Source organism: Bombina bombina, chromosome 6 (assembly GCF_027579735.1).
Source record: "Bombina bombina isolate aBomBom1 chromosome 6, aBomBom1.pri, whole genome shotgun sequence".
Taxonomy (NCBI): domain Eukaryota; kingdom Metazoa; phylum Chordata; class Amphibia; order Anura; family Bombinatoridae; genus Bombina; species Bombina bombina.
The window spans coordinates 482,502,729-482,529,643 of NC_069504.1; the positions used below are offsets into that span (position 1 = coordinate 482,502,729).

The window sequence follows — 26,915 nt, forward strand, 5'->3', positions numbered from 1 at the left end:
ACCCTTAAGGTAAGCCTTAGCAGCTTCCCAGTAAATCTCTACTTTATCTAGATATTCTCTATTGAAAGATTGATACTCCCGCCATCTCTGGCCTAACCAATCAGCAAACTTTTTATCCTGAGATAGATAGTTGGGGAAAAAGAAATTATTTACAAAGTTAGTAGTCGTATTCTTGATTGCTATGCTCAGAGAAATGATAGCGTGATCTGAAATTGTTATGTCAGAAATATGAGTATCAATATCCATCGCTAACATGACACTAGAAATTAAAAAGAAGTCTATTCTAGATAGCGCTCTATAAGACTTAGACTCACAGGAAAATAGTTGAGAGTCAGGATGTTTAATACGCCAAATATCATGAACCTTTAAATTATTACATATCTGACTAAATATTTTGGCCTTAGCAATAGAGAATTTAGAGTTATTTGGAGTACGTCTATCTAGGGATGGAGTTGGAATAAGATTGAAGTCTCCTACCAAGATCAAATTTTGTCCAATATACTGGGATAGCATCATAATAAGTTGATTCCAGAATAATACATCTACCTGATTTGGCGCATATATATTGCAAAAGATGTATTTAGTGTTCCCTATCTCAATCTCGACCAGTAGCCATCTATCCTCTTTATCGAGAGTATGTTTCAGAATTCTATAAGATAGACATTTGTTGAACAAGATGGCTACCCCTCTCTTCTTCCTATTACAGGGGGAGGCGATCACATGGCCCATCCATTTTGATTTAAGTTTATTTACTTCAATAGCCTTAAGATGGGTTTCTTGTAGGAAGGCAAGGTCCGGTTTGTGTTTACCTAGTTGCTTAATAATTAGCTTCCTTTTAATAGGGGAGTTTATTCCACCTATGTTCCACGAGACGCACTTAATCATTTCTTCTACTCTTCATATCTATATCAGGTGTGGAGGTGGAGGTGGAGGCAGGGAGGGAGAGATAGAAAAAAGAGAAAAAAAAGGAAAAAAGAGAAGGGGCCAAAGGGAGAGAAAATCTAAAAACAGAACTTTATGTAGCAAATAGCAACATCTCACAAAATCCAGAAATATATTTACAACTTTAATTCGTTCCCTCATCTATACATTAATTTTCAAATCCATACAAAATTGTCTAGCTTCTTGTTCGGTTAACAAAGTATGTGTGACATCCTTGTCTTCAATTATTATTTTGGCTGGGTAAATTAATCTGGCTTTATGCCCTGCATTAATTAGCTTGGTGCAGAAGGGTGACATAATTTTCCTTCTTTGGGAGGTTTCACTGGAGTAATCTTGAAAAATCAAGATTTTAGCTTCTCCTATCTGCACCAGGTCAATTTTGCGATAGGATCTTAGAAGTGTCATTTTATCTTGATAATTTTGAAATTTGATCATGACTGCCCTAGGCTTAGTTATCCCGTTCAGCGACTTCCTTTGGGGACCAACTCTGTGTGCTCTTTCAATCAACAGAGGAGTATTCTGTTGTTGCACCCCTAATATTTGCGGGAGAGATGTAGAAGCAAAATGTAAAAGGTCAACAAATTCACTGGATTCTGGTAAACCTACAACTTTCAAATTATTGCGACGAGAACGATCCTCAAGATCTGTTATACGTTCCTGTAAATTTTTAATATATTTATTATGATCTGACAGCTGGGTTATTAGTTACACCAGTGTTTTTCAACCAGTGTGCCGTCAGAGATCCTCAGGTGTGCCACGGCAGACTGACAACAGTGTGACATATTTTTTAAACTTTGCTTGTTTTTTACTCCCAGTGCAGGGGTAGTTTGTAGGAGGCATGGCATAACAGCACACTACATACATTATGTGTGTGTTTGTGTGTATGTGTATATATATATGCTGTATTAGGCTACAATGTGTGATTTTTTTTAAAATTTTGGGATGGTGGTGTGCCACAGGATTTTTTAATGTAAAAAAGTGTGCCACAGCAAAAAAAAGGTTAAAAATCACTGAGTTACACAACTCCTTTTATGTTATTTATGACGGTAATAATACATATATAATTCTGCAATGCATTTAGTTGAAAAAAGTATAGAAATATAGAATTACTGAGTTTTGGATCTATACATGAACAAGGAGACATACATAATCAAGCGCTCGTACTAGATAAAGGGCCAGATTACAAGTTAAGCGCAAAAAAACAAAAGCTCAATTTAGTAATACCAGCGCACACAAATGTGCAAGTTGTAATGGCCGTTTACTAGCGCACAATAAATTTGTGCTCCACTTGTAATCTCGCCCAAAATTGGAAGGCGTATAGAACACTTTTTCCTTGTCTGTGAGTAAACAGGGACATAGGCTAAGAAAAATTCTTTTCTTTTCTTCTATAACATGTATTTATTTTATTTTTTAAAAGAATGATTGACCAGAAAGATAAGTCCACCGAGCGCAACATGATTGACATCACCTACAAGCAGACGACGCAGCACCGCTCGCTTGTTGCGATCTTGGAAAAACTTTACATTTGTGCAAGTGTGGAGTTCTTGATGGCTGTTGGTGAGTTTTTCATCCAGTCCATACCACAGAGCCCATCTTCAGACAAACCTGTACAAAGCCAGCAAAAGCAAGCACTGACAAAGCCCAAGGAAGAAAAAGGTAAATGTTTAACTGGAAAACATTTCTTAAATGTGCATTCATTACTTTCTTTAAAGTTATTACAAAGCTTAGTTCACAATGTATGTATAAATACTTTATTAGTCGCCTTTTTAGGGGACATATTTGTGTTCTAAATATTACTGGCAAGAACGTCTTAAAGTAATAGACATATTTTATGTGGGTAACAAACACATTGTGATGTTAGAGCCAATCATTATCTCTAGCTTGCTGTTTCTTCTGTCTACCTAAGCAGCATTAGACTTTGGAATAGTTTAAAGCTGCCCTTTCTGTAGGGTGCAACAATAATTCAGCAGTCTTCTGAAAACACCCCTGACATCAGTGAGTTGTTAATTGTCACACTGTTTCCCAACGTTTCAGTGCTGTTTCTGTGAATTTACAATTGTGTTGTAGCTTTGTGCTGATTCCACATTTGGCAGTATTTGATGTTGATTTTAAAAATGTCTCGACAATACTCTCAGCCTATATTCGGATCACAACTCTGCTTTTGTATCAATACCCAATTTGTGAACATACGACTTTTTTCATGAGTTTGGAAACCATTTATCTCTACACGTGCCTCTTGCCCTTGCCCTACATTTAGACCCTGCATATGCGGAATATTCATGTATGTATTTTGTTTATATAACTGTTCGGGTACTGTTTGCTATATATCATGGTGAAGCGTCCTTCACTGCTTGCCAATGGATCCAGTACCAAGGTTATACAAGTGCATAATTGAAACATAAAAAATGTCATGGAAATTTTAAACAAAAGTATTTTCTACTTCACGGTTGTGACTTTTATTGGTTCCTTGTTTAAAGCAAAGCACAGAGCTGGATTTTCATTAATTAGAACCTGATTCATTTCTACTTGAAGATGCTGAAACATGTTATAATATCATTTCAAGAAGTATTTGATATTCCAAGACGATCCACTGGAGAAAAGGCTACTTTTCTTGATTTAAGACAAGCTTACATTTTGTACCATTGCATATACAAATAATTTAAAACAGAATTGAAGAGAATCTTTCTGAGGCTCACTGAGAAAGTACAGTTTTTTTCTGCAAAAATTTATTTTACTCTGAAATAAACATAATTCTCATCTTACAGAACAGCAGCAGGAGCATGAAGGAAGAGGTTGCCCTTTTGATTCTCATTTTTATTTGTTTGGCTCTTTGCTTTTTTAACCCTTCTAAAGCCCCCACAACTAAGTTTCCACTAACAACACTTATGGATCTTTCTGTAGTTTGTCTTTCTGAAGAACACCACAGAAATTGTCTTACTGGATCAGAGACTGCCAGTGCGTAGAGGGAACAAAATAAGTACATCTAAGCACCAGCCTAAACCTCCTTCAAATACAAGACTCTTACCTACTCTGTCCAGAGACTTACACACAGGCCTTAGTTGATTCAAGAGCTACAGAAACTTACATTGATACTATGTTTCTACAAAAACATTTAATTCAGTTCCACTAGAGGTGTGTTCCCATGAGGGTCTCTGAAAAGATGATCAGCCTCTGGGTTCTGGCATAATCGTAAACCAAATGATTCCTGTATATTTAGCACTCGTAGTTCTCTAGTCTGTAACTGTATCAGTTCCCCATGCAACCAGTTGTTTTTGGTTTACCTTGACTCAGTCAATACAATTCTGTGTTCCAATGGTCTCCAGGACAATAATCCTCTTGGAGTTTTAGAAGTTTTGAAACAATGATTTCTAAACTCAGTTTTTGTGTTCTGTATTTTAGAATCAAGAATCAAGAGTAACTACTACCTATTTAGAATACCAAGATGTAGTCTTATAAATGGCGGTACGCCCTACACATTACCAATATGATTTGGCCATTCAATAAGCTGGATATATAATTTAATATGAATACACCAGGATGGTAGGTAGAAGACAACATTTAATATCAAATCCAGGTATCTTATGTCCTTTGACCTCTAGATTGTTTTTTACTAGAAACCTAGTGCAGCTATTTGGATCTTGCATTTGACTTACAGGAGTAAGTACATTCTACACACGTGAAGTTGGACTTCAGCCGTTCTCTCCAGCAACAAGCAGGCACTGCAGCTGCTGTTTGTTGTATTGGCATTCTGTTGTTTAAAGCAAGGGTATCTGCTAAGTGCTTGCTACAGAGGAAACTTCGATACTAATAAAGACAGATAGAAGGATAGTTAGAAATCAACTTTGTTGATTAGGAAAAATGCATTTATTAAGATCATAAAGTTAATTATTTCATGTTCCTTTAACAGTTAAGACTGTTATCCATGAAAATATTCCTTTAATTAACATGAAAATGAAATAATCTTCCCCCATCCTAATATGGTCCAAAAAGTGTAATCTAGTATTTATTTTACCTTATCACCGCTGACACAGAGATGGCTAGAATTTTAGTTTTGTTAAATTGTAAAAAGAAAGAAAAACAAATGCAGAAAGCTACAATCAAAATGTGTTAGTATTTTAGCTGATTAAGCACGGGTGAATATTCTGTCGCATCGCAAAGCTGCTGAATTCTAATTCAGATTTGGTCATCAGTATAACCTTCATGCTCTGCAGTAAACACTGTAGTGTCGTAAAGGAAATTAGTAATTGGAAAACAAACTTTATCCAGAAATAGAATCCTTTGTTTGCATCCTGCCATGTAAACAGACAAGCTCATGTGACAATCCTTTTCCAAACGTGGGTGACACAATACATCTTCCTTACAGAACATTGTGTGCTACTATAAATTAACATGTTACTGCAGTGCACGAGTAGAATATCCTTACATAATGAATGACTTACTAACATCCTGATTGCCAGCATGAACAGTTGTGTATTTTATGTATTAAATCATACATTACATTTTATTCTTAAATAAACATCCTTTCCTAGCTGTAATATTTGTTCCTTAAAATTGTTGTCTAAAATGTCTGATTGCTTTCCAAACACTTAGTGGTGTATGTATTCTTTATTTTGTTATTACTTATTTAAGTTTATGGGGAATAAAAAAGGAAGTGAGGTATTGTGATAAGCAATGGAGAGGGTAAAAAAATGCAGTAAAAGTAAGCTAAGAGAGCATAAATGGTGCAATTTAATAACTCATCTTCTCGGTTGTATGAAAAGTCACTGATTTACAAACATCACCTGCCAAAAAGGAGAAACCTGGTGAGGATTGAGTGGACATGAAAGTAAAATGTATTCTTTTGGTGGTCAGCTTTAACTTTATTTTTTTTAAAGGGACACTGAACCCAGTTTTTTTATTTTGTGATTCAGATAGAGCATGCAATTTTAAGCAACTTTCTAATTTACTCCTAATATCATTTTTTCTTTGTTCTCTTGCTATCTTTATTTAAAAAAGAAGGCATCCAAGCTAAGGAGCCAGCCATTTATTGGTTCAGAACAATGGACAGCACTTGTTTTTTGGTGGGTGAATTTTATTCACCAATCGGCAAGAACAACCCAGGTTGTTCACCAAAAATTGGCCGGCATCTAAACTCACATTCTTGCTTTTCAAATAAAGATACAAAGAGAATGAAGAAAATTTGATAATAGTAGTAAATTAGAAAGTTGCTTAAAACTTAATGCTCTATCTGAATCACAAAAGGAAAAATTTGGGTTCAGTGTCCCTTTAAGAAAGGAGTAAGAAATAAACAGCTTAGGGTTACAGTGTAATAAGAGCAGGTTAATAGTGATCTCTCCACCAAGGCCCCAAGTTAACTATGTGTGAAGGATACATGAAGCTACTAATCTCAAATAACTGATTTCATAAAAGTGACAGCGTGTTTAAAAGATGCATCTAATTTTTGCACAATAAGAAGACATTTTATTCAGGATGTATCTGCTAGTCTATAAACCCCAGTGAATAACGAGAATGGTATAGTCTGTCTGTATGTTAGTTGAAGGCTGATCACAGATCGCCATCAATAAAAGCCTTGTTTTTGGAATGTATTTCTATATACAGATTAGTTTGGCATTAGCAGTGGACAGTAACAAGTCAAGACAAAACCAAGAGCAACAGTAGTCAGGTTAAATAAAGTAAAAGACAAGATGACAGATATCCTTTAGCTCACAAAATTTTTTTTTTTTTTTTTTAAGTGGGCGGCCAGAGCATGGGGTATTTGAATTTCAGTGCTACATTAAAAATGAACTTAAAGCGCATCTTCATTACAACTGATAATTAAACTCCATCTAAAATATCACTAACAGGGGAATAGGGGAACGTTTACTGGAAGGATAATATAGATGGTGGTCATTTTTCTAGAGACAGCTGTAGAGACAAATAAAATACAATCACTAATAAATGTCTCTGATTCACATACAGTAGTAGTTGAGCATCATCTGCTTTTTAACTAGAAAGATAAGTGAAAATACAAGTTGTGCCTGATGTTTTTACGGACACCTTTGATACCATCTTCTGGGCTAGATTACGAGTGGACCGGTAGTTTTCGCTCGCATTCGATTGTTAATCCCTCTAAAAGTAATTTTTTTGTGCTCCCAGATTCACACATGTATTAAGAGTTGAAAGTAGAAAGTTGGCACTCTCGCGTTCGCAAAGTCGCAGAAGTCACCAACGTTGGGAGGAAAACTAACGTTTACAAGTCGCGCAAACACAATTGCGGTTATATAAAAGCCCAACATAAGATAATATTGCATTTTTCATGATACAATGTTCTGCTCTTATCATATATTTATTTGTAAAGAGATATTCAATTATATATCTGATATCTGCACAAATATATGTCTAAAGAAACCTATTCTGCTATGTGCAGAACATTGGAATGTGAAATATTTACATCAAATATACAGTATAACACTTTATTAAATATGAATATTGCATACATATGATCTTTCATGTTTTTGCCTACTTGACTGCAAAGGATAGTGTTATGAGTGTTACAGTACTTTGAAATGTATTTTTTTTTTTTTTTTTGTAATTGTTTTTATTGAGATTCGTTAACAGGTAAACAAGGCATACATGTCAATAGAAGTTTTACAGATAGGTACGTTCCACAAATACAATCAATACTTACTAGATTGCCTAGTTAAAGTGTGATTACATGTTGTAACAATCATAAATTAGATAGTACATTTAATGTCAGTTACGTTCTGTGCCTTCAAAATGATCTAGAAGGCCACTCATGGACCCTTATGACACTCTAAACAGAACCAAAGAAGGTAGCATCTGAAAGTACGGAGACCACTTTTGGATCCCCTGAGGAGAATCTCCATTTTCTGAATTTTTAGGGTTCAAATCTACAAAATAAACTTAACCTGAAAAACTTTGATAAAACCTGTGACTTAGTAAAGGATCAGGGCCACTCTTGTGCCCAATGAGGGAAGGTCTATGGTCTGCAGTACTATTAAAGCAGAAATATAATCAGGAATGAGAGTAATCATCTGCTAGAGGTATAGAGATTCCAATATGGACCTGCAGGAGGGATGTCCCTTTTAGAATCTGCATTGACATTCACTGTTGTTTAAAGGCTATATTATCCCTCTAAAACATTCAACTATCCTATGGCCAAATAAACAATTTTGTGTTATAAGTACCAACCAGGTCTTGGTATCATGTCTAGGGTGACTCTTAAATAGTGCAGGTATGTAAAACAATCATATACACAGCATAATGTCAAAGGAACAAGGTGCAGATAAAGCATTAACATAACCTGCCTCTGACTTTGTTATTTAAACAATTTTAAATTGGAACAAGTTAAAGCTATCTATATATACATATCAAAAATGCTAGAAAGGCAATTGCACAAATGTAGGATGAGAGAAATCTGCCCCACTTGAGAAAAATACAATAAGGAGCGCAGGTGAAATTACATCCCATCATCCCCCATACTAGCAATATCAATCCTAGGAGCCCCCTAAAGAGCTAACTGGTTATATGAGCTGCAAATATCAATTTTGAACTTTGTGAGCAGAATAACAATATTGTCCGGCAGAGCCTCATGAGTTAAGGTGTAAGCAGTGACTGCAGTGTTTGCATCTCAAACAGGCTAGGGATCCTCTAAGTCTAATAAATCATATAGTCATTTAAAAGTCTCATAGGATAAGCATAAACAGGTTGCTTACGGACAGAACACAGAACTGAACTTCTCAACCGACTCCTACTCTTTGAAAGGTCCATGAGTCAAAAGCTCTTCTCCTGTATTGGGGGTTACCAGATACCGAAAGTTCTGTGCGCACAGATGCATCGTCTAGCGGCTCCTTTTGCCAAAAATTTCTGACTGTCTGCGCTTCTAGGCCAGCCATTGGGGACACCGGGTCTCTGATGAATAGAACTCTCACCTCTTTGCTCCTCCAGAAAGAGGGTAAGATTGTATACCGTCTAAAATCCTTGGTAGGTAAGGATCGCCACTCCATCTGCAGGCTGCACTCCTCATATATGCACAGCTGCTGGTCTGTGAGCGGCTCCATTAGCGTTATTGCGGCTGCAGATTTGATCGGGTGAATCCGGGCCTCCCCCATCCGCACTATAGGCAATGTAGCTTTTGGTCCTGTGGAGGTCTCTTGTGTCATGTCAGCCAATAAACCATTTCCGATGCTTATCGTGTTTAGTGTCCCTGATCTCTGTAGGGGCTCTGTGGGTATCGGTAACCGTAGGACCTTATACAGCTCGTGTTCTAACTCCTCAAAGTGTCTCCAGATATGAGACTGCGTCTCCCTCTCCCACACATCTATAGCGGCCATTATTGTTTCCATGGCAGATCTTCACCGCTGTTTAGGTGGATGTACACAGATTGTGTAGATTATATAATAGAAGCTGCTTCTGCTCCAATTCTGATGATTGTGACTTCCCTCAGTTCTACAGCTCAAAACGGCTGTTATACCCGGATATACCGGGGGGGTTAGGCAAAGGCCTCAGACACATGTGCGTCGCCACTGCAGGCCTGCCGTTCCGGTACCTTAGCACACGAGATTTAGGCTTCTTGTCAGATCGCTTTGCTCAGAAAAATTATATTAGTCCAGATCAAACATAAATTGAGTATGGATTGAGAAAATATACACTGATACGCAGCGGATTAATCAGTGAGCCCTCAGAGCACTAAAGTAAGTCGGCCATCTTGGTCGCAGCCCGGAAGCATCCCCTTTGAAATGTATTTTTGATGTGCTTTGTGACACTTTTTTGACTTGCTTTACACTTACATGCACACGATAGAGCTCCACTCATAATCTAGCCCTCAATTTTTGAGATTAGATTATCAGAAACCCTTATATTACAAGGACTAGGAAAATAAAGTGCAAGTGTAGAGGAGATCTAATGTTTTTTTATTATAGAAATGATATGGTTTTAATAATTAGAGGGAATTCTGATAAACTAGCTATAACCCTACAGAGTTTATAGAAAAATGAAAGGATCTATTTGTTCTCTGATCTTTTAGTTGAGAGACAAAATAAAGACTGAATAGGTTGTTTTTAACCAGTTTTCTTCTGTAAATGTTTTAATGTTAGTTACTGTTTTTCTTTCTCAGAGTCTAAGGAGATGCAAAGAATGAGTGTTAAAGCACTGATTATGGACCCAGAAATTGTTTTTGTGGCCAGCCTGACTAAAGCAGATGCCCCTGCCTTATCAGTGTCTTTTCAAGGCACTATAGCGTTTTCTAGTGAGCCCCAAATGCAGAAGATGGTAGCTGTTGTCAAGGAGTTTAAAGTTTTGGCCTGCCCTTTCCTCAGGGAATTAAGAGGAAGCAACATGACCACGGTAGGAGTTCACCTTATTTGATGTTACTGTATCTTCTTGTTGCATCAGAAGCCACATACACAAAAAAGTTTGCTAGAATGTGAATTTTAAGTATCATTTAATTGTTTTACATTATTTTAATAATATTTTCATTATGGTAAATACATGGTCCTTACCAGTCAATTAAATAAGCATCAGCTTAAGGAATATTTAAGAACCCATTGAAAGAGATCATGGTTTCACATAGAACAGATAAATGAACTAGAATACAATATTGTAAAATAAAAGTTATATAATAAATTGAAGAATATATTAGACCTCTTAATCAAAAGAGAGTTCCAAACCTTAAAGTTAGATGAAAAACATATTATGACACAGTTTGGTAAAACACAGATTGAATGCTTAGTGAGCTTACTTATGTGGTAATCATTTCTAAATGAGTTCTAACATATATCAGCAGTGTTAGGACTAAAGTTCATAACCAGCCATACATCTAGTATGAAGTTATTTGTTAATAAAAGTATTTGCTTACATATAGTAAATGATTAAACATCCCTATACATAAAGATACACAGGTATTTTAAACACTTCTTAATACAAAGACAGTATCCATGTGTAGTATACCACTGTAATGGAGATTTGTTTATGAAATTTCATATTGACCATAATTAGCACAAATAGTCAAATATTCTGAAAGACTAACATCATACTTAATATTTCATCTTTCCAATATAAAATGTTTTAAAATGCTTGGCTTTAATGTGCTATCAGAGTAATAGGACCCAGTTCTCAAATGCTCCTCAGTGCTGCGCAGTTCCTCAAACAATTTTAGAAAAGTAAAGGATAGACACTTACACTACAATATAATGCTAAAAAACTAAAAACGTTTTTATGGGGTTTCTCTCAATGTTGGCAAGTTTTTGATAATTGGGTCTTAGTCTCTTCGGTATTCTTTATGTTCTGTGTGTATGCTATAAGATTAACCTTTATTTAGCTGATTTTGTTCACTGAAAAAAATGTAAAATGTTTCCATAAATAGGTTCTACAGCCCTGCTCGTTGCAGTTGGAAAGCACAAGAGATGTAACGGGTGCCCAAAATGCCAGCCTTAGCCTAGAAGAAGTCATTATTAAGGTAGATATTATTTAAGTCTGTTTTTGCGTCTTTCAGTCCTTGAGTTTTGTTCATAAAAGGGTTATTAAAGTGAATATTTATATATAATCGTAGCATATATTATGAATATAATTAAGCTCTGCATTGGAATAAAACTATACAAAATACAGGTTTTAAAATATTTTAACATAATTTACTAGGTTTTGTAAATTAAGGTCAGCTCAGGGATTTACAAAACCTAGTAAATGGTGTTAAAAAGATTTTAAAACATTTATTTTGTATAGTTTTTGTTTTTTTCCAAGCAGTGGTTAACTATGTTCATGAAATATGATATTTGCTGTGGCCTGTCAGGGGCAGATGGAATTGAACAGCACAATTTTAAAAAGTATTGTACAACAAAAGCAGGCAATATTGTTGATTTTTGGATGGGGGTATGTTTTGACTAAACCAGTTAACTGCAAACACTGAATGCATTACATATTTCTTTCATGTAATTGGCAAGAGTCCGTGAGCTAGCGACGTATATCCCTATACAATCCTACCAGGAGGGGCAAAGTTTCCCAAACCTCAAAATGCCTATAAATACACCCCTCACCACACCCACAATTCAGTTTTACAAACTTTGCCTCCTATGGACGTGGTGAAGTAAGTTTGTGCTTGATTTTCTTCTGTGATATGCGCTTCTCAGCATTTTGAAGCCTGATTCCTTTCAGAGTACAGTGAATGTCAGAGGGATGTGAAGAGAGTATCACCTATTGAATTCTATGGTTTTCCTCGCGGGAAATCTTTTCATAGGTTCTCCAGCCTTTAATTTGTACATATATTTATTTTTAAATTCTTCTGTGTATCAATAAAACTCTCATGTAATTTCGAGTTGATGTACAGGTTTAGAAATCCCTGACATGTATGCTCACCTTTTTAAATTGTACCTAAACTCGGGCTGTAAAGCATTTAACCATATTTAATCGGTCTATAACTTTGAAATTGCTTTATGACTTTAAAATTGTTTTCTTAGTTTGAAATATCTGACTTTAACATTTCAATAAAATATTGTTAACCCCGTTAATATATTATGCCATCCAATCAGCATCTATATTTCGCCAAAGGCTAAGAGTATCTTTTTGCCCACTTCCAAGATGGCCACAATATTCTTAAAACCGCCACCTCTGTCAAAAAGCAAACTGACAGATATACTTCACAAATTAAATTCTTTTAACGCACTTTTTAACCGCGCCCCCAACACGCTATAGGCTAATTTAGCCTTTAAATATGCACATAACAACACAGCTGGTATAGTCTTGATAAAGGCCTCGTTTGAAGGCTAAAACGTGTAGACCTGTTCCCGACATACCAGCCCGAGTTCCGCTCTGAAAGGACACACATACCCCTTCCTCTTTCTTCTTTTGGAACCACCGGGTCTTCCACTCACCTTAGGACATCACAGTGAGACTTCACTTCCCTTTTCAGGACACTATTTCGGGATTATTCCTGGACATTCTCTTTTTTGCCTCCCAATTGGGATATTTATTTCCATGGACACTTGTATTGTATTTTATTGTATTTCCTTTTTCATATGTAAATAACAGATTGGCCAATCCACTGTATTTGATATTTTAGCAGATTTGGGTAGTCCACAGCACAGTTACATTAACTTGCTTGTTGTTTCACTAATTTTGTAATTTTTTTATCTGCATTCAGAATTTCATATCTGCATTCCTATCAAGTTTTAAAACTAACGAGGAGTAGTTTCCTCTATTTAATAGTGTTATCCCTATATGAGAGGTATTAGTGATACTTAGTATCTTTTATATTTTTTGCTACATATTGCACTAGATTTTTCTACTTTCAGCTATACTTAGTATCTTTTACATTCACTGCTACTTATTACACTAGATTTCTCTTGTAAGGTGTATCCAGTCCACGGGTTCATCTTTTACTTGTGGGATATTCTCCTTCCTAACAGGAAGTGGCAAAGAGAGCACACAGCAGAGCTGTCCATATAGCTCCCCCTCTAGCTCCACCCCCCAGTCATTCTCTTTGCCGGCTCTAAGCAATAGGGTCCCTCTCGGAAGGGTAAAGTGAATGTGGTGTTAGATTTGTAGTTTTTGTTCTACAAGCAAAAGTTTGTTATTTTAAATGGTACCGGTTTGTACTATTTACTCTCCTGCAGAATAGAGATGAAGATTTCTGCAGGGAGGAAAATGATTTTAGCATGTTGTAACTAAAATCCACTGCTGTTCCCACAAAGGACTTAGGAGTACCAGAAAACTTCAGTTGGGGGGAACGGTTTGCAGGTTAGGCTGCAATAAGGTATGTTCAGTCATTTATTTCTAGACAAGACTGTGATAATTCTAGAAAAGGACTGATGAGATCCCCATGAGGGGAGGGTAAGCTTTATTCAGAGACTAAGTATGGAATTACAAGCTTACAGAACAGGGCTAATTTAGGCTGGTTGACACTATTTTATGGCAAACGGTTTTTACTAGTAAATATCGTTTTTTGAGACACTTTGAGGTTCCTTTGGGTTTCTTTCAGGGGTTGCTACCCACATGGCTATTATTATAACACTTAGGAGTGTTTCTTTAGGCCTCACAACACCGGAGTAAGGTGGGAGGGGCCTAATTTCGCGCCTCAGATGCGCAGTTAGACTGACTAGATCTTCAGGCTGTTTCACATGGACGGTCCTGCTGCAGTTTGAGGGCCTATAAGAAGCTTTTTCCCCACAAATCTGGTTCCTAAGGGCAGGTAGGGCCACACTGCTTTAGGTACATACTGTGAAAATTTCGTAAAGTTTGCTGCATTTTTCACTGTTTTGGAAAATTGTGTGCCTTTTTTATCTCTTAAAGGCACAGTAACGTTTTTTTTACAAAGTGTGTTTTTACTTGATTAAAGGGTTTTCTAAGCCTGTTTGTCTTACTAGTAGTCTGTTAAACATGTCTGACACTAAGGAAAATCCTTGTTCAATGTGTTTAGAAGCCATGGTGGAACCCCCTCTCAGAATGTGTCCCACTTGTACTGATATGTCTATACATTTTAAAGAACAGATTGTTGCACTTAAAAATGTGGCCCAAGATGATTCTCAGACAGACGTTAATGAGGTTAGCCCATTATCCTCTCCCCAAGTGTCACAACCAGTTACGCCCGCTCAAGCGACGCCTAGCACCTCTAGTGCGTCTAACTCTTTTACCTTGCAAGACTTGGCGGCAGTTATGGATAATACCCTCTCAGTGTTTTTATCTAAACTGCCTGTGTTACCTGCAAAGCGTGATAGCTCTGTTTTAAGAACAGATTCTGAGCATTCTGACGCTTTAGTAGCCGTATCCGATATACACTCACAACGCTCTGAAATGGGGGCGAGGGATGTGCCGTCTGAGGGAGAAATTTCCGATTCGGGAAAGGTTGCTCCTCAGACAGACTCAGATACGTTGGCATTTAAATTTAAACTAGAACACCTCCGCTTATTGCTCAGGGAGGTACTAGTTACTCTGGATGACTGCGACCCTTTGGTGGTTCCAGAGAAATTGTGTAAAATGGACAAGTACCTAGAAGTGCCTGTTTACACTGATGTGTTCCCGGTCCCTAAGAGGATTGCGGATATAGTAACTAGGGAGTGGGATAGACCAGGGATTCCGTTTGTTCCCCCTCCTGTTTTTAAGAAAATGTTCCCCATATCTGACACCACGCGGGAGTCGTGGCAGACGGTCCCTAAGGTGGAGGGTGCTGTTTCATCACTTGCTAAACGCACAACCATACCAATTGAGGACAGTTGTGCTTTTAAAGACCCAATGGATAAAAAATTAGAGGGTTTACTTAAGAAAATGTTTATTCAACAAGGTTTTCTTCTCCAACCTATAGCGTGCATTGTTCCTGTAACTACTGCAGCTGCTTTCTGGTTCGAGGCGCTTCAGACGGAGACCTCATATGAGGACATTATGGACAGAATTAAGGCTCTTAAGCTGGCTAATTCTTTTATCACAGATGCCGCTTTCCAACTAGCTAAGTTAGCGGCAAAGAATTCAGGTTTCGTCATTCTGGTGCGCAGGGCGCTATGGCTGAAGTCCTGGTCGGCCGATGTGTCGTCAAAATCCAAACTACTGAACATCCCTTTCAAAGGAAAGACCCTCTTCGGGCCTGAATTGAAAGAGATTATCTCAGAAATCACTGGGGGAAAAGGCCATGCTCTCCCTCAGGATAAGTCCTTTAAGACAAAGAACAAACAAAATAATTTTCGTTCCTTTCGAAATTTCAGGAGCGGTCTCGCTTCATCCTCCCCTGCGGCAAAGCAAGAGGGTAACACTTCACAACCCAGGGCAGCCTGGAAACCTTACCAGGGCTGGAACAAGGGTAAACAGGCCAAGAACCCTGCAGCTGCCTCCAAGACAGCATGAAGGGGTAGCCCCCGATCCGGGACCGGATCTAGTGGGGGCAGACTCTCTCTCTTCGCTCAGGCCTGGGCAAGAGACGTACACGATCCCTGGGCCTTAGAGATTGTATCCCAGGGATATCTTCTAGAATTCAAGGACTCCCCTCCAAGGGTAAGGTTCCACATTTCTCATTTGTCTACAGACCAGACAAAGAAAGAGGCGTTCTTACGCTGTGTAGAAGACCTACATACAATGGGAGTGATCCACCCAGTTCCAATTGTGGAATAAGGGCTGGGTTTTTACTCAAACCTGTTTGTGGTTCCCAAAAAAGAAGGAACTTTCAGACCAATCCTGGATCTCAAAATTCTAAACAAATTCCTCAGAGTCCCATCATTCAAGATGGAGACCATTCGGACAATCTTACCAATGATCCAGGAGGGTCAATATATGACTACCGTGGATCTACAGGATGCGTATCTGCACATTCCTATCCACAAAGATCATCACCAGTTTCTCAGGTTCGCCTTTCTGGACAAGCATTATCAGTTTGTGGCTCTTCCTTTCGGGTTGGCCACTGCTCCCAGAATTTTCACGAAGGTGCTAGGGTCCCTCCTGGTGGTTCTAAGACCACGGGGCATAGCAGTGGCACCTTACCTAGGCGACATCTTAATTCAGGCGTCGACTTTACAAAGAGCCAAGTCTCACACGGAAATTGTATTGGCCTTTCTGAGGTCTCACGGGTGGAAGGTGAACATCAAAAAGAGTTCTCTCTCCCCCCTCACAAGAGTTCCATTCCTTGGAACCCTAATAGACTCGGTAGAAATGAAGATATTTGACGGAGGTCAGAAAGTTTAAACTCTTAACTTCTTGCCGAGCTCTTCATTCCATTCCTCGGCCGTCTGTAGCTCAGTGCATGGAGACAATCGGACTAATGGTAGCGGCAATGGACATAGTCCCTTTTGCACGGATACACCTCAGACCACTGCAACTATGCATGCTCAAACAGTGGAATGGGGATTATGCAGATTTGTCTCCTCAAATACAGTTGGACCAGGAGACCAGAGATTCTCTTCTCTGGTGGTTGTCTCAGGATCACCTGTCTAAGGGAATGTGTTTCCGCAGACCAGAGTGGATCATCGTAACGACCGACGCCAGTCTGTTGGGCTGGGGTGCAGTCTGGGACTCCCTGAAAGCTCAGGGCTTATGGTCTCGGGAAGAAGCTCTTCTCCCGATAAACATTCTGGAACTGAGGGCGATATTCAACGCTCTTCAGGCATGGCCTCAGCTAGCTGCGGCCAAATTCATCAGATTTCAGTCGGACAACATCACGACTGTAGCTTACATCAACCATCAAGGGGGAACAAGGAGTCCCCTAGCAATGATGGAAGTAACCAAAATAATCAGGTGGGCGGAGGATCACTCTTGCCACCTCTTAGCAATTCACATCCCAGGAGTAGACAACTGGTAGGCGGATTTTCTAAGTCGTCAGACTTTTCATCCGGGGGAGTGGGAACTCCACCCGGAGGTATTTGCCCAGCTGACTCCGCTATGGGACACTCCAGAATTGGATCTGATGGCGTCCCGTCAGAATGCCAAACTTCCTCTTTATGGGTCCAGGTCCCGGGATCCCCAGGCGGTGTTGATAGATGCTCTAGCAGCGCCTTGGTCCTTCAATCTGGCCTATGTGTTTCCACCGTTTCCTCTCCTCCTTCGTCTGGTTGCCAGAATCAAGCAGGAGAGGGCGTCGGTGATTCTAATAGCGCCTGCGTGGCCACGCAGGACCTGGTATGCAGACCTAGTGGACATGTCATCCGTTCCGCCATGGACTCTGCCAATGAGGCAGGACCTTCTACTTCAAGGTCCTTTCAAACATCCAAATCTAATTTCTCTGCGTCTGACTGCTTGGAGATTGAACGCCTAATTCTATCTAAGCGTGGTTTCTCTGAGTCGGTTATCGATACCCTGATTCAGGCTAGAAAGCCTGTCACCAGGAAAATCTAACATAAGATTTGGAGAAAATATCTTTGTTGGTGCGAATCCAAGGGTTACTCATGGAGTAAGATTAGGATTCCCAGGATATTGTCTTTTCTCCAAGATGAATTGGAGAATGGATTGTCAGCTAGTTCCTTAAAGGAACAGATATCTGCTTTGTCTATTCTTTTACACAAACGTCTGGCGGAGGTACCAGACGTTCAAGCGTTTACTCAGGCGTTAGTCAGAATCAAGCCTGTTTATAGACCTGTGGCTCCACCATGGAGTCTGAATTTAGTCCTTTCAGTTCTGCAAGGGGTTCCATTTGAACCTTTACATTCCATAGATATTAAGCTTTTTTTTTTTTTTTTTTTTTAATTTCCTTTATTTTTGAAAAAGAAGATAATACATTACAATCGGCGAGGAGGAAAAACCATCTCGCCAAAAACAATACATAGACTGATAGGTACAAGCCAGACATTGCATTACTAATACAAATAATAACTATCCTTGAAATTATACTGTATTTAATTTCCGTGATGCCAAATAGTCCTCCCATAGAAATTTCATATTGCCATAAAAGTCCATTTGTTGTGTTTGAGCAAAATTAAATCTCTCCAAAGTTAGTAATTGTGAAATGGGATCTTTCCACTCTGTTATCTTGGGAACCTTTGGTTTCTTCCACAGTCGTGGTATTAAAGATATTAAGCTTTTATCTTGGAGAGTTTTGTTTTTGGTAGCTATCTCTTCTGCTCGAAGAGTTTCAGAGTTATCTGCTTTACAGTGTGATTCACCTTACTTGGTGTTCCATGCAGATAAGGTAGTTTTGCGTACCAAACCCTGTTTTCTTCCTAAGGTTTTGTCTAATAAGAATATTAACCAGGAAATTGTTGTTCCTTCTCTGTGTCCTAATCCTTCTTCGAAGAAGGAACGTTTGTTACACAATCTTGATGTGGTTCGTGCTTTAAAGTTCTATTTACAAGCAACTAAGGATTTCAGACTAACAACTTCATTGTTTCTTATCTATTCTGGTAAGAGGAGAGGTCAGAAGGCGACTGCTACCTCTCTTTCCTTTTGGCTGAAAAGCATCATCCGTCTGGCCTATGAGACTGCTGGCCAGCAGCCTCCTGAAACAATTACTGCTCATTCTACCAGAGCAGTGGCTTCCACATGGGCTTTTAAAAATAAGGCTTCTGTTGAACAGATTTGTAAGGCAGGGACTTGGTCTTCGCTGCATACTTTTTCCAAATTTTACAAATTCTATACTTTTTCTTCTTCGGAGGCTATTTTTGGGAGAAAGGTTTTACAAGCAGTGGTGCCTTCCGTTTAAGGTACCTGTCTTGTTCCCTCCCTTCATCCGTGTCCTAAAGCTTTGGTATTGGTATCCCACAAGTAAAGGATGAACCCGTGGACTGGATACACCTTACAAGAGAAAACAGAATTTATGCTAACCTGATAAATTACTTTCTCTTGTGGTGTATCCAGTCCACGGCCCGCCCTGGCTATTGGTCAGGTAGATTTTTAGTTTAAACTACAGTCACCACTGCACCCTATGGCTTCTCCTTTTTCTTCCTAACCTTCGGTCGAATGACTGGGGGGTGGAGCTAGAGGGGGAGCTATATGGACAGCTCTGCTGTGTGCTCTCTTTGCCACTTCCGGTTAGGAAGGAGAATATCCCACAAGTAAAGGATGAACCCGTGGACTGGATACACCACAAGAGAAAGTAATTTATCAGGTAAGCATAAATTCTGTTTTTATTGATACATATCGGCTTTAGATTGTTTTTTCCTAAAACGCTAAACAGCTATAGCGTATTTTGATAATCATTGCAAGACTCGAGCTTAAAGGGACACTGTACCCAAAAAAATTATTTTGTAATTCAGAAAGAGCATGCAATTTTAAACAACTTTCTAATTTACTCCTATTATCAATTTTTCTTCGTTCTCTTGCTATCATTATTTGAAAAAGAAGGCATCTAAGCTTTTTTTTGGTTTTAGTACTCTGGACAGCACTTTTTTATTGGTGGATGAATTTATCCACCAATCAGCAAGGACAACCCAGGTTGTTCACCAAAAATGGGCCGGCATCTAAACTTACATTCTTGCATTTCAAATAAAGATACCAAGAGAAAGAAGAAAATTTGATAATAGTAGTAAATTAGAAAGTTGCTTAAAATGTCATGCTCAATCTGAATCACGAAAGAAATTTTTTGGGTACAGTGTCCCTTTAACAATTGGGTCTTACGTTTTATTTTATTTTAATATTGCGCAATACTACTTTTACTTATCAAATATACTCTAGCAATCACTGCAATATGGCAGTATGATTTGCTAACTTGTTTTCTTGTGATTTTCTCTGTGAACTTTGTAATTATTATTCTTAGAGTAAATATATATATTTTTATATTACTATTGTGTCTAAAATTCTGTAGTACTCTCCTACCTTTATACATTAGACTTTAGTAGCTAATACACACCCAAACATTAACATTAAGCTGTAACTGGTTTAAGTCGCTGATATGAACTAATAATCAGCCACATACTGTAACTGTAACAAATTTGAGCCCGGCATTTTGGTACATAGATTTGTTTCTTTTGGTAACCCAAATAGCTGTGTGGCGGCTAACACATAGGAAATCTAGCCACTATTTAGATAAACTGTTGGCATTCCTTATTCACATTATTTAACATTATTTAAATAAATTCCTCAGCGCAGCGTACTATAGCCCCTTGTGAGGCGCTCCTTCACACACACTCTATATCAATAACCCTGTAACATGTAAACACTGTGCTTGCCCTTTTACCCTTTATAATCTCCCACCCCATTTTGGGGCACAACATCAAAAACCTCCTCCACTAACCTAGCAGGAGGTACCAGCCATTTTCTCCCAGACGTAAGCCTCTAGGGCCCCGAGCAAGCACCCCGCCACAGCTGCGACTGTAAACACCTCAAACCCACCAACCCACCTGGGTAAGGGGAGGGAGGCTGGGAACTATGCCTTGCCATGCTGTTCCAGGGAAAAAGAGGATTAGAACTTCCTGTCAGGGGATTATAATCCCCTACCTGCTATAACACCCCTTGAACTTTCATTAACTTTTCCTACTCCTTCCAAGTGGGGTCAAATAACCCCTCCTTACACTGCTGTCATCCTGGCTTCCTTCTATCCTCCTCCAGAAGAGTTTCTGAACTGTCTACTCTCTCTTGTGAGACACCTTATCTCATTTTCCATAGGATAAGGCGTTACTTCGTACTCAATATGATTTCTTTACCGCAATGTAATTTTCTACAGTTTAGATATTGTAAGAACTTTAAAGTTTTATTTACAAGCTACTAAGGATTTAAAGCAATCTACACGTTTGTTTCCTCATTTTTGTTGTCCACGTAAAGGTCAAAAGGCTTTAGCTGTTACTTTCTATTCTTAGAAAATAGATTTAGGGCCAGATGCAAGTGGAGTGGTATTTCTTTCATGTAATTGGCAAGAGTCCATGAGCTAGTGACGTATGGGCTATACATTCCTACCAGGAGGGGCAAAGTTTCCCAAACCTCAAAATGCCTATAAATACACCCCTCACCACACCCACAATTCAGTTTTACAAACTTTGCCTCCCATGGAGGTGGTGAAGTAAGTTTGTGCTAGATTTCTACATTGATATGCGCTTCGCAGCAGGCTGGAGCCCGGTTTTCCTCTCAGAGTGCAGTGAATGTCAGAGGGATGTGAAGAGAGTATTGCCTATTTGAATATCATGGTCTTCCTCTAGGGGATCTATTTCATAGGTTCTCTGTTATCGGTCGTAGAGATTTCTTCTCCTACCTCCCTTTTCAGATCGACGATATACTCTTATATACCATTACCTCTACTGATTCTCGTTTCAGTACTGGTTTGGCTATCTACTATATGTAGATGAGTGTCTTGGTTTAAGTAAGTCTTATTCCTATTTATGACACTCAAAGCTATGTTTGGGCACTTTATATGTAAAGTTCTAAATATATGTGTTAAACTTATATTTGCCATGATTCAGGATAATCAGTATTCCTTCTTTCAGACTGTCAGTTTCATTTTTTTGGGAAAATGCATATGAATTATATTTTCTCTTACCTTAAAATTTTCAATTGACTTTTTTTCTAAATTGCGGGCTGTTAGGCTCGCGGGTGCAGAAAATGCTTCAATTTATTGCGTCATTCTTGGCGCAAGACTTTTTTGGTGCAAAAATTTTGTCATTTCCTGCGTCATAGTTGATGCCGGAAGTTTTCACGTGATTGCGTCATTTTTGGCGTATGTGTGTTGCGGACGTTTTTGGCGCCAAAAAATATGGGCGTCATTCTTGGTGCCAAAATATGTGGGCGTTATACTTGGTGCCAAAAATGTGGGCATCATACTTGGCGTCAGTTTTTTTAACATTATTTTAGTCTCACTTTTTAGCTGCTTCTGGTTTCTAGAGGCTTGTTTTGTTTTGCATTCTTTCCCATTCCTGAAACTGCCATTTAAGGATTTTGATAATTTTGCTTTATATGTTGTTTTTTCTATTACATATTGCAAGATGTCACTACCTGACCCTGGATCAGAATCTACTTCTGGAAAGACGCTGCCTGATGTCGGTTCTACCAAAGCTAAGTGCATTTGTTGTAAACTTTTGGTAACTGTTCCTCCAGCTGTAGTTTGTGTTAGTTGTCATGATAAACTATCAAACGCTGATAATATTTCCATTAGTAATAATCCATTACCTGTTTTTGTTCCTTCAACATCTAATGTTCAGGATGTTCCTGTTAATGTAAAATAATTTGTTTCTAATTCTATTCTGAAGGCTCTGTCTGTTATTCCTCCTTCTAGTAAACGTAAAAGGTCTTTTAAAACTTCTCATATTTCAGATGAATTTTTAAATGACCGCCATCATTCTGACTTATCTATTTCTGATGAGGATCTATCTGGTTCAGAAGATTCTGCCTCAGATATTGACACTGATAAATCTTCATATTTGTTTAAGATGGAGTTAATTTGTTCTTTACTTAAAGAAGTGTTGATTGCATTAGATATGGAGGCGTCTAGTCCTCTTGATATTAAAACTAATAAGCATTTAAATTCAGTTTTTAAACCTCATGTGGTTATTTCAGAAGTTTTTCCAGTTCCAGATGCTATTTCAGAAGTAATTTCTAGGGAATGGAATAGTCTGGGTACTTCATTTACTCCTTCTCCAAGGTTTAAGAAATTGTACCCTTTGCCATCTGATAGATTATAGTTTTGGGAGAAAATCCCAAAAGTTGATGGGGCTATCTCTACTCTTGCTAAACGTACTACTATTCCTACGGCAGATAGTACTTCTTTTAAGGATCCTTTAGATAGGAAGCTTGAATCCTTTCTAAGGAAGGCTTATTTATGTTCAGATAACAATAAGGGTAGATGGCGCTAAAAAGCAATTGGGTAACTAAATAGTGGTTTATAGTGAGGGATAATTCTCAAAACTATCTTCTAAATTTAGACTATATCTGGATAGTCACAATTTTCCAACAAACTGATTCCCACTCTGTAGATTAATCAAATCTATAACAACTTTTATTTTCAGTATTTTTGAACAATTTTGCTCTAATAGACCAACTTGTACAGTAAAATTTCTTCAAACTTTCATAATGCAATTATCTAAAATCATATATGTTAACTGACTGTCAGCTTTAAAACATCTTAAAAAACGTTTGATAGACACAATATCTCTAAATTCCTTGCTACAGTGACTGCTTCGTTTCTATGCAATTTGAAAACACAGCTATAATGCTTCAAATGTAAAACATATTCAGTGTTAAATGACAGCGTTATCTCTTTAAAAATGTTTAGCCTGCAGGCTGAAACGTTTTTTAAGATAGTACAGTCTTTCCTTTGTATGCTGTTTTCACAGACAATTGATGCAGGTGCTTTTAAGTTGCAAATTACAGTCTCTGCTTCTATTAGCAATTGGTGTGGGTGTATTTCTTTAAAAAACTTTGTGCTCTGAGACAAGGTGATTATACAGTTCAGAGTATAATAAAATATTGGTTCTTGTGATTTATGGGAGGTAGCTCCCTTACGCTTAATCTATTTCAGCCTCTTTGTGTTCAGATGATTTCTCACCTCTTTGGCTGCCGTCTGCAGGGAACTTTAGGTGTATATACACTCTCACCTGCTTTTTGCTTTTCCTTCCGGCTGGTCTTCTCCCACTGAGACACGCTGTGCACTGCGCGTCTCAGTCTGCTGGAAAACTTTGTGTGGTTCTTCACTTGCGCAAGCCTTACTTACCACAATCGGACTCCCATCCAAGGAATGAAGATACAATAGTTGCTCTGCTCTTAAGTACCAAGTACGCAGAGTTTTTCCTTTTAAGTGTCTTTCTGTTACCTCTCACAGCAGCTCGCATACAATCCTTTCTACGCGTTTCACCCTTTCACTCAGGGCTTTTTCAAGATGCTGTATGCTGCTTGTTGCTCTCCTTAAATACACCTCAAACACACCTGTAATTGCTAAGTTCACTCCTCCTTTGACCTGGAAGTTTTTCAACAGTTAAAGTGTGATCTTTGTATATAATCATATACCGCTGTCTTTGTGCTTTTTATTTATACCAGGCTGTCAATTATTCATTCTAAATTGATATCAAACTCATGAAATAGATAAAATTGTTAACATATTAATTGTAAACCTAGTTTTGAAACATATAAAAACTGAATCTCTAAATTAAAGTTTACTAAAAATTATGATCTATCTGGGTATTGAACCCTTGTCTCCACGGTCTGAGGATGCAGAGTTCCCTCTGAGCTATAATTGCTCTTATACTTATTATGTTCTTATATTCATTAAATCTGATTTATTTTGTTTTGTATACCCTAATGTTTAATTAGGCCTACTGTGATTAGCTTCCTTAATTAATTTGTTCTAATACATAAAAAATATATATAAAATTATTTTTCAGAAAAGATTTTCTTTTTGAGATAGGTAGTTCTTATTTGGGATTGAACACGGGTCTCCTCCTTCCAAGGTTTACATGGCTACCTCCATACCATAAACTCCTTCTCATTCTATCTCTCTTTTCTAGGTGTCCTTATCTTATATGATTTTCTTCCTTTTTATTTTTGCTTCCTTCTAACTATAGAGACTTCTCCTCTAATATTTTATTTAGTTCTTTTGTTATCCCTAAGTTAATAAAATAAGCTGATGTCTGTTTGAGAGTGGGGAGACTTTTTATTTGTTCAAACTTCCTTTACATTAAAAATGGGCTTATGTCTAACTCAGAATTTAGACCATTGGGATATAAGGTGTCAAAATTGTAAATTATCTCTGCTTCATTTTTGAGTAGGAGATTTTCAAAGTTCAAGTTTTCTCTGTGAAAAAAATCACAAAAAGACAAAGGCGCCTCCTAGTGTAATACAGTTGGTGAAAGAGATTTGATAGGTAATCAAAAAGGTACTCACAAGTGGAGCAGCACCCAATTGTGCTAAATCAAACAGACTGGGATCTCACAGTGTCCCAGCTCACTGACACTGCAAGGAAACTGGTTTCTCCAATGTCTTGCCGGACTGACAGAGCTCAGACTCTCACAAAGAGGTTTACATAAAACCAAATTTTATTAATAAAATAAAAATCTCAGTGTCTCATGACACTAGATATTAAAAGAACAAGCAACGCGTTTCTCAGACTGCTGTCTGTTTCATCAGGCTGATGAAACAGACAGCAGTCTGAGAAACGCGTTGCTTGTTCTTTTAATATCTAGTGTCATGAGACACTGAGATTTTTATTTTATTAATAAAATTTGGTTTTATGTAAACCTCTTTGTGAGAGTCTGAGCTCTGTCAGTCCGGCAAGACATTGGAGAAACCAGTTTCCTTGCAGTGTCAGTGAGCTGGGACACTGTGAGATCCCAGTCTGTTTGATTTAGCACAATTGGGTGCTGCTCCACTTGTGAGTACCTTTTTGATTACCTATCAAATCTCTTTCACCAACTGTATTACACTAGGAGGCGCCTTTGTCTTTTTGTGATTTTTTTCACAGAGAAAACTTGCTCTTAGATCCTGATTTCCCTGACAAAGCAGCTGACTCTAGTCATCATCTGTGTTCCTGATCATTGATCATCCTGGTATTTGATCACATTCATCATTTGGGACTATACCCACCCCAATTGGGACATTTACCATCTTTATAACATTGCAGAAGAAGACAGCATTTCCAGATAAGAACCTTTCAGGAATTTCTTATTACTGTATTTGTTATTATTTGTGTTGTATCCTATGTTTCTCATAGTCCCATATTTATAAGAATTGTTTCTTTTTTGTTTACATTATTCCGTATAGTATATTTTATTATAGTTATTATATGTAATATCTTGTTCTCTTCTCTCTTAGCCTATTTACATAATAATCATATAAGGTCCTGTGCGCCCCCTAGTAGTAACACACCCTTAGTGTTACTGATTGTTGATTTTCAAAGTTCCCTCCTCTCCAGCTCCCTTTTACTTTACATAGACCCCAAAATTGTAGATCATTTACGTTATTTTTATGGACTGTCCTAAAGTGCTGATACAAATGGGTTTCTAATTTTCCTTTCTCAATGTGCCAGAGGTGCTCCCGTATTCTGTCTCGTAGCATTCTTGACGTTTCACCTATGTAGACTAGATTACAGGAGCACTGTAGCATATATATTACGCCTTTGGTGCTGCACCTTATTGTATCCTTTATTTTAAAATCAATTTTTGTTCCAGGCACGATAATATTTTTCTTTTTTGTGCTATGTTTGCACGACTTGCAGGAGATACATGGATAAAATCCACTTACCTCTCTTTTCCATAAATCTTTCTCTTTACTTTTTACATTTGTCCTCTTATACTCACTAGGTGCAAGTAATGATTTTAAATTTTTTGCCCTTTTATAAACTATTTTCGGATAAGGAGGTAATTTGTCCCCTACTATCGGATCATTTTTGATTATGTGCCAATGTTTTCTCAAAATTTTTCTTATTGTATAATGATCGTCATTATATTGTGTAATAAAAGCCACATCAAAATCTTCCTTCTTACCCCTATTCCTGGTTTTATATGTGAGTAAAGAGTTCCTATCTGTATCCCTTGCTCTCGTAACCGATTTTTTCACAATATCTTTCGTATAGCCCCTTTCATTAAATTTTTCTTCTAATTTTTCAATTTGTGTCTCAAAATCACTCAACTTTGTGCAGTTTTTTCTGATTCGCAGACATT

At 37.9% G+C, this 26,915-nt stretch overlaps 1 protein-coding gene across 1 annotated transcript in view; it reads left to right on the forward strand.

Annotated features, from left to right (window-relative positions):
• The window catches only part of VPS13C (vacuolar protein sorting 13 homolog C), a 1,402,311-nt gene that overhangs the window by 1,054,339 nt on the left and 321,057 nt on the right, over nt 1-26,915 (forward strand). The window contains 3 exon segments of the mRNA XM_053719302.1: nt 2,360-2,598; nt 10,058-10,287; nt 11,306-11,398. Of these exon segments, the coding sequence (XP_053575277.1) occupies nt 2,360-2,598; nt 10,058-10,287; nt 11,306-11,398 (562 nt within the window).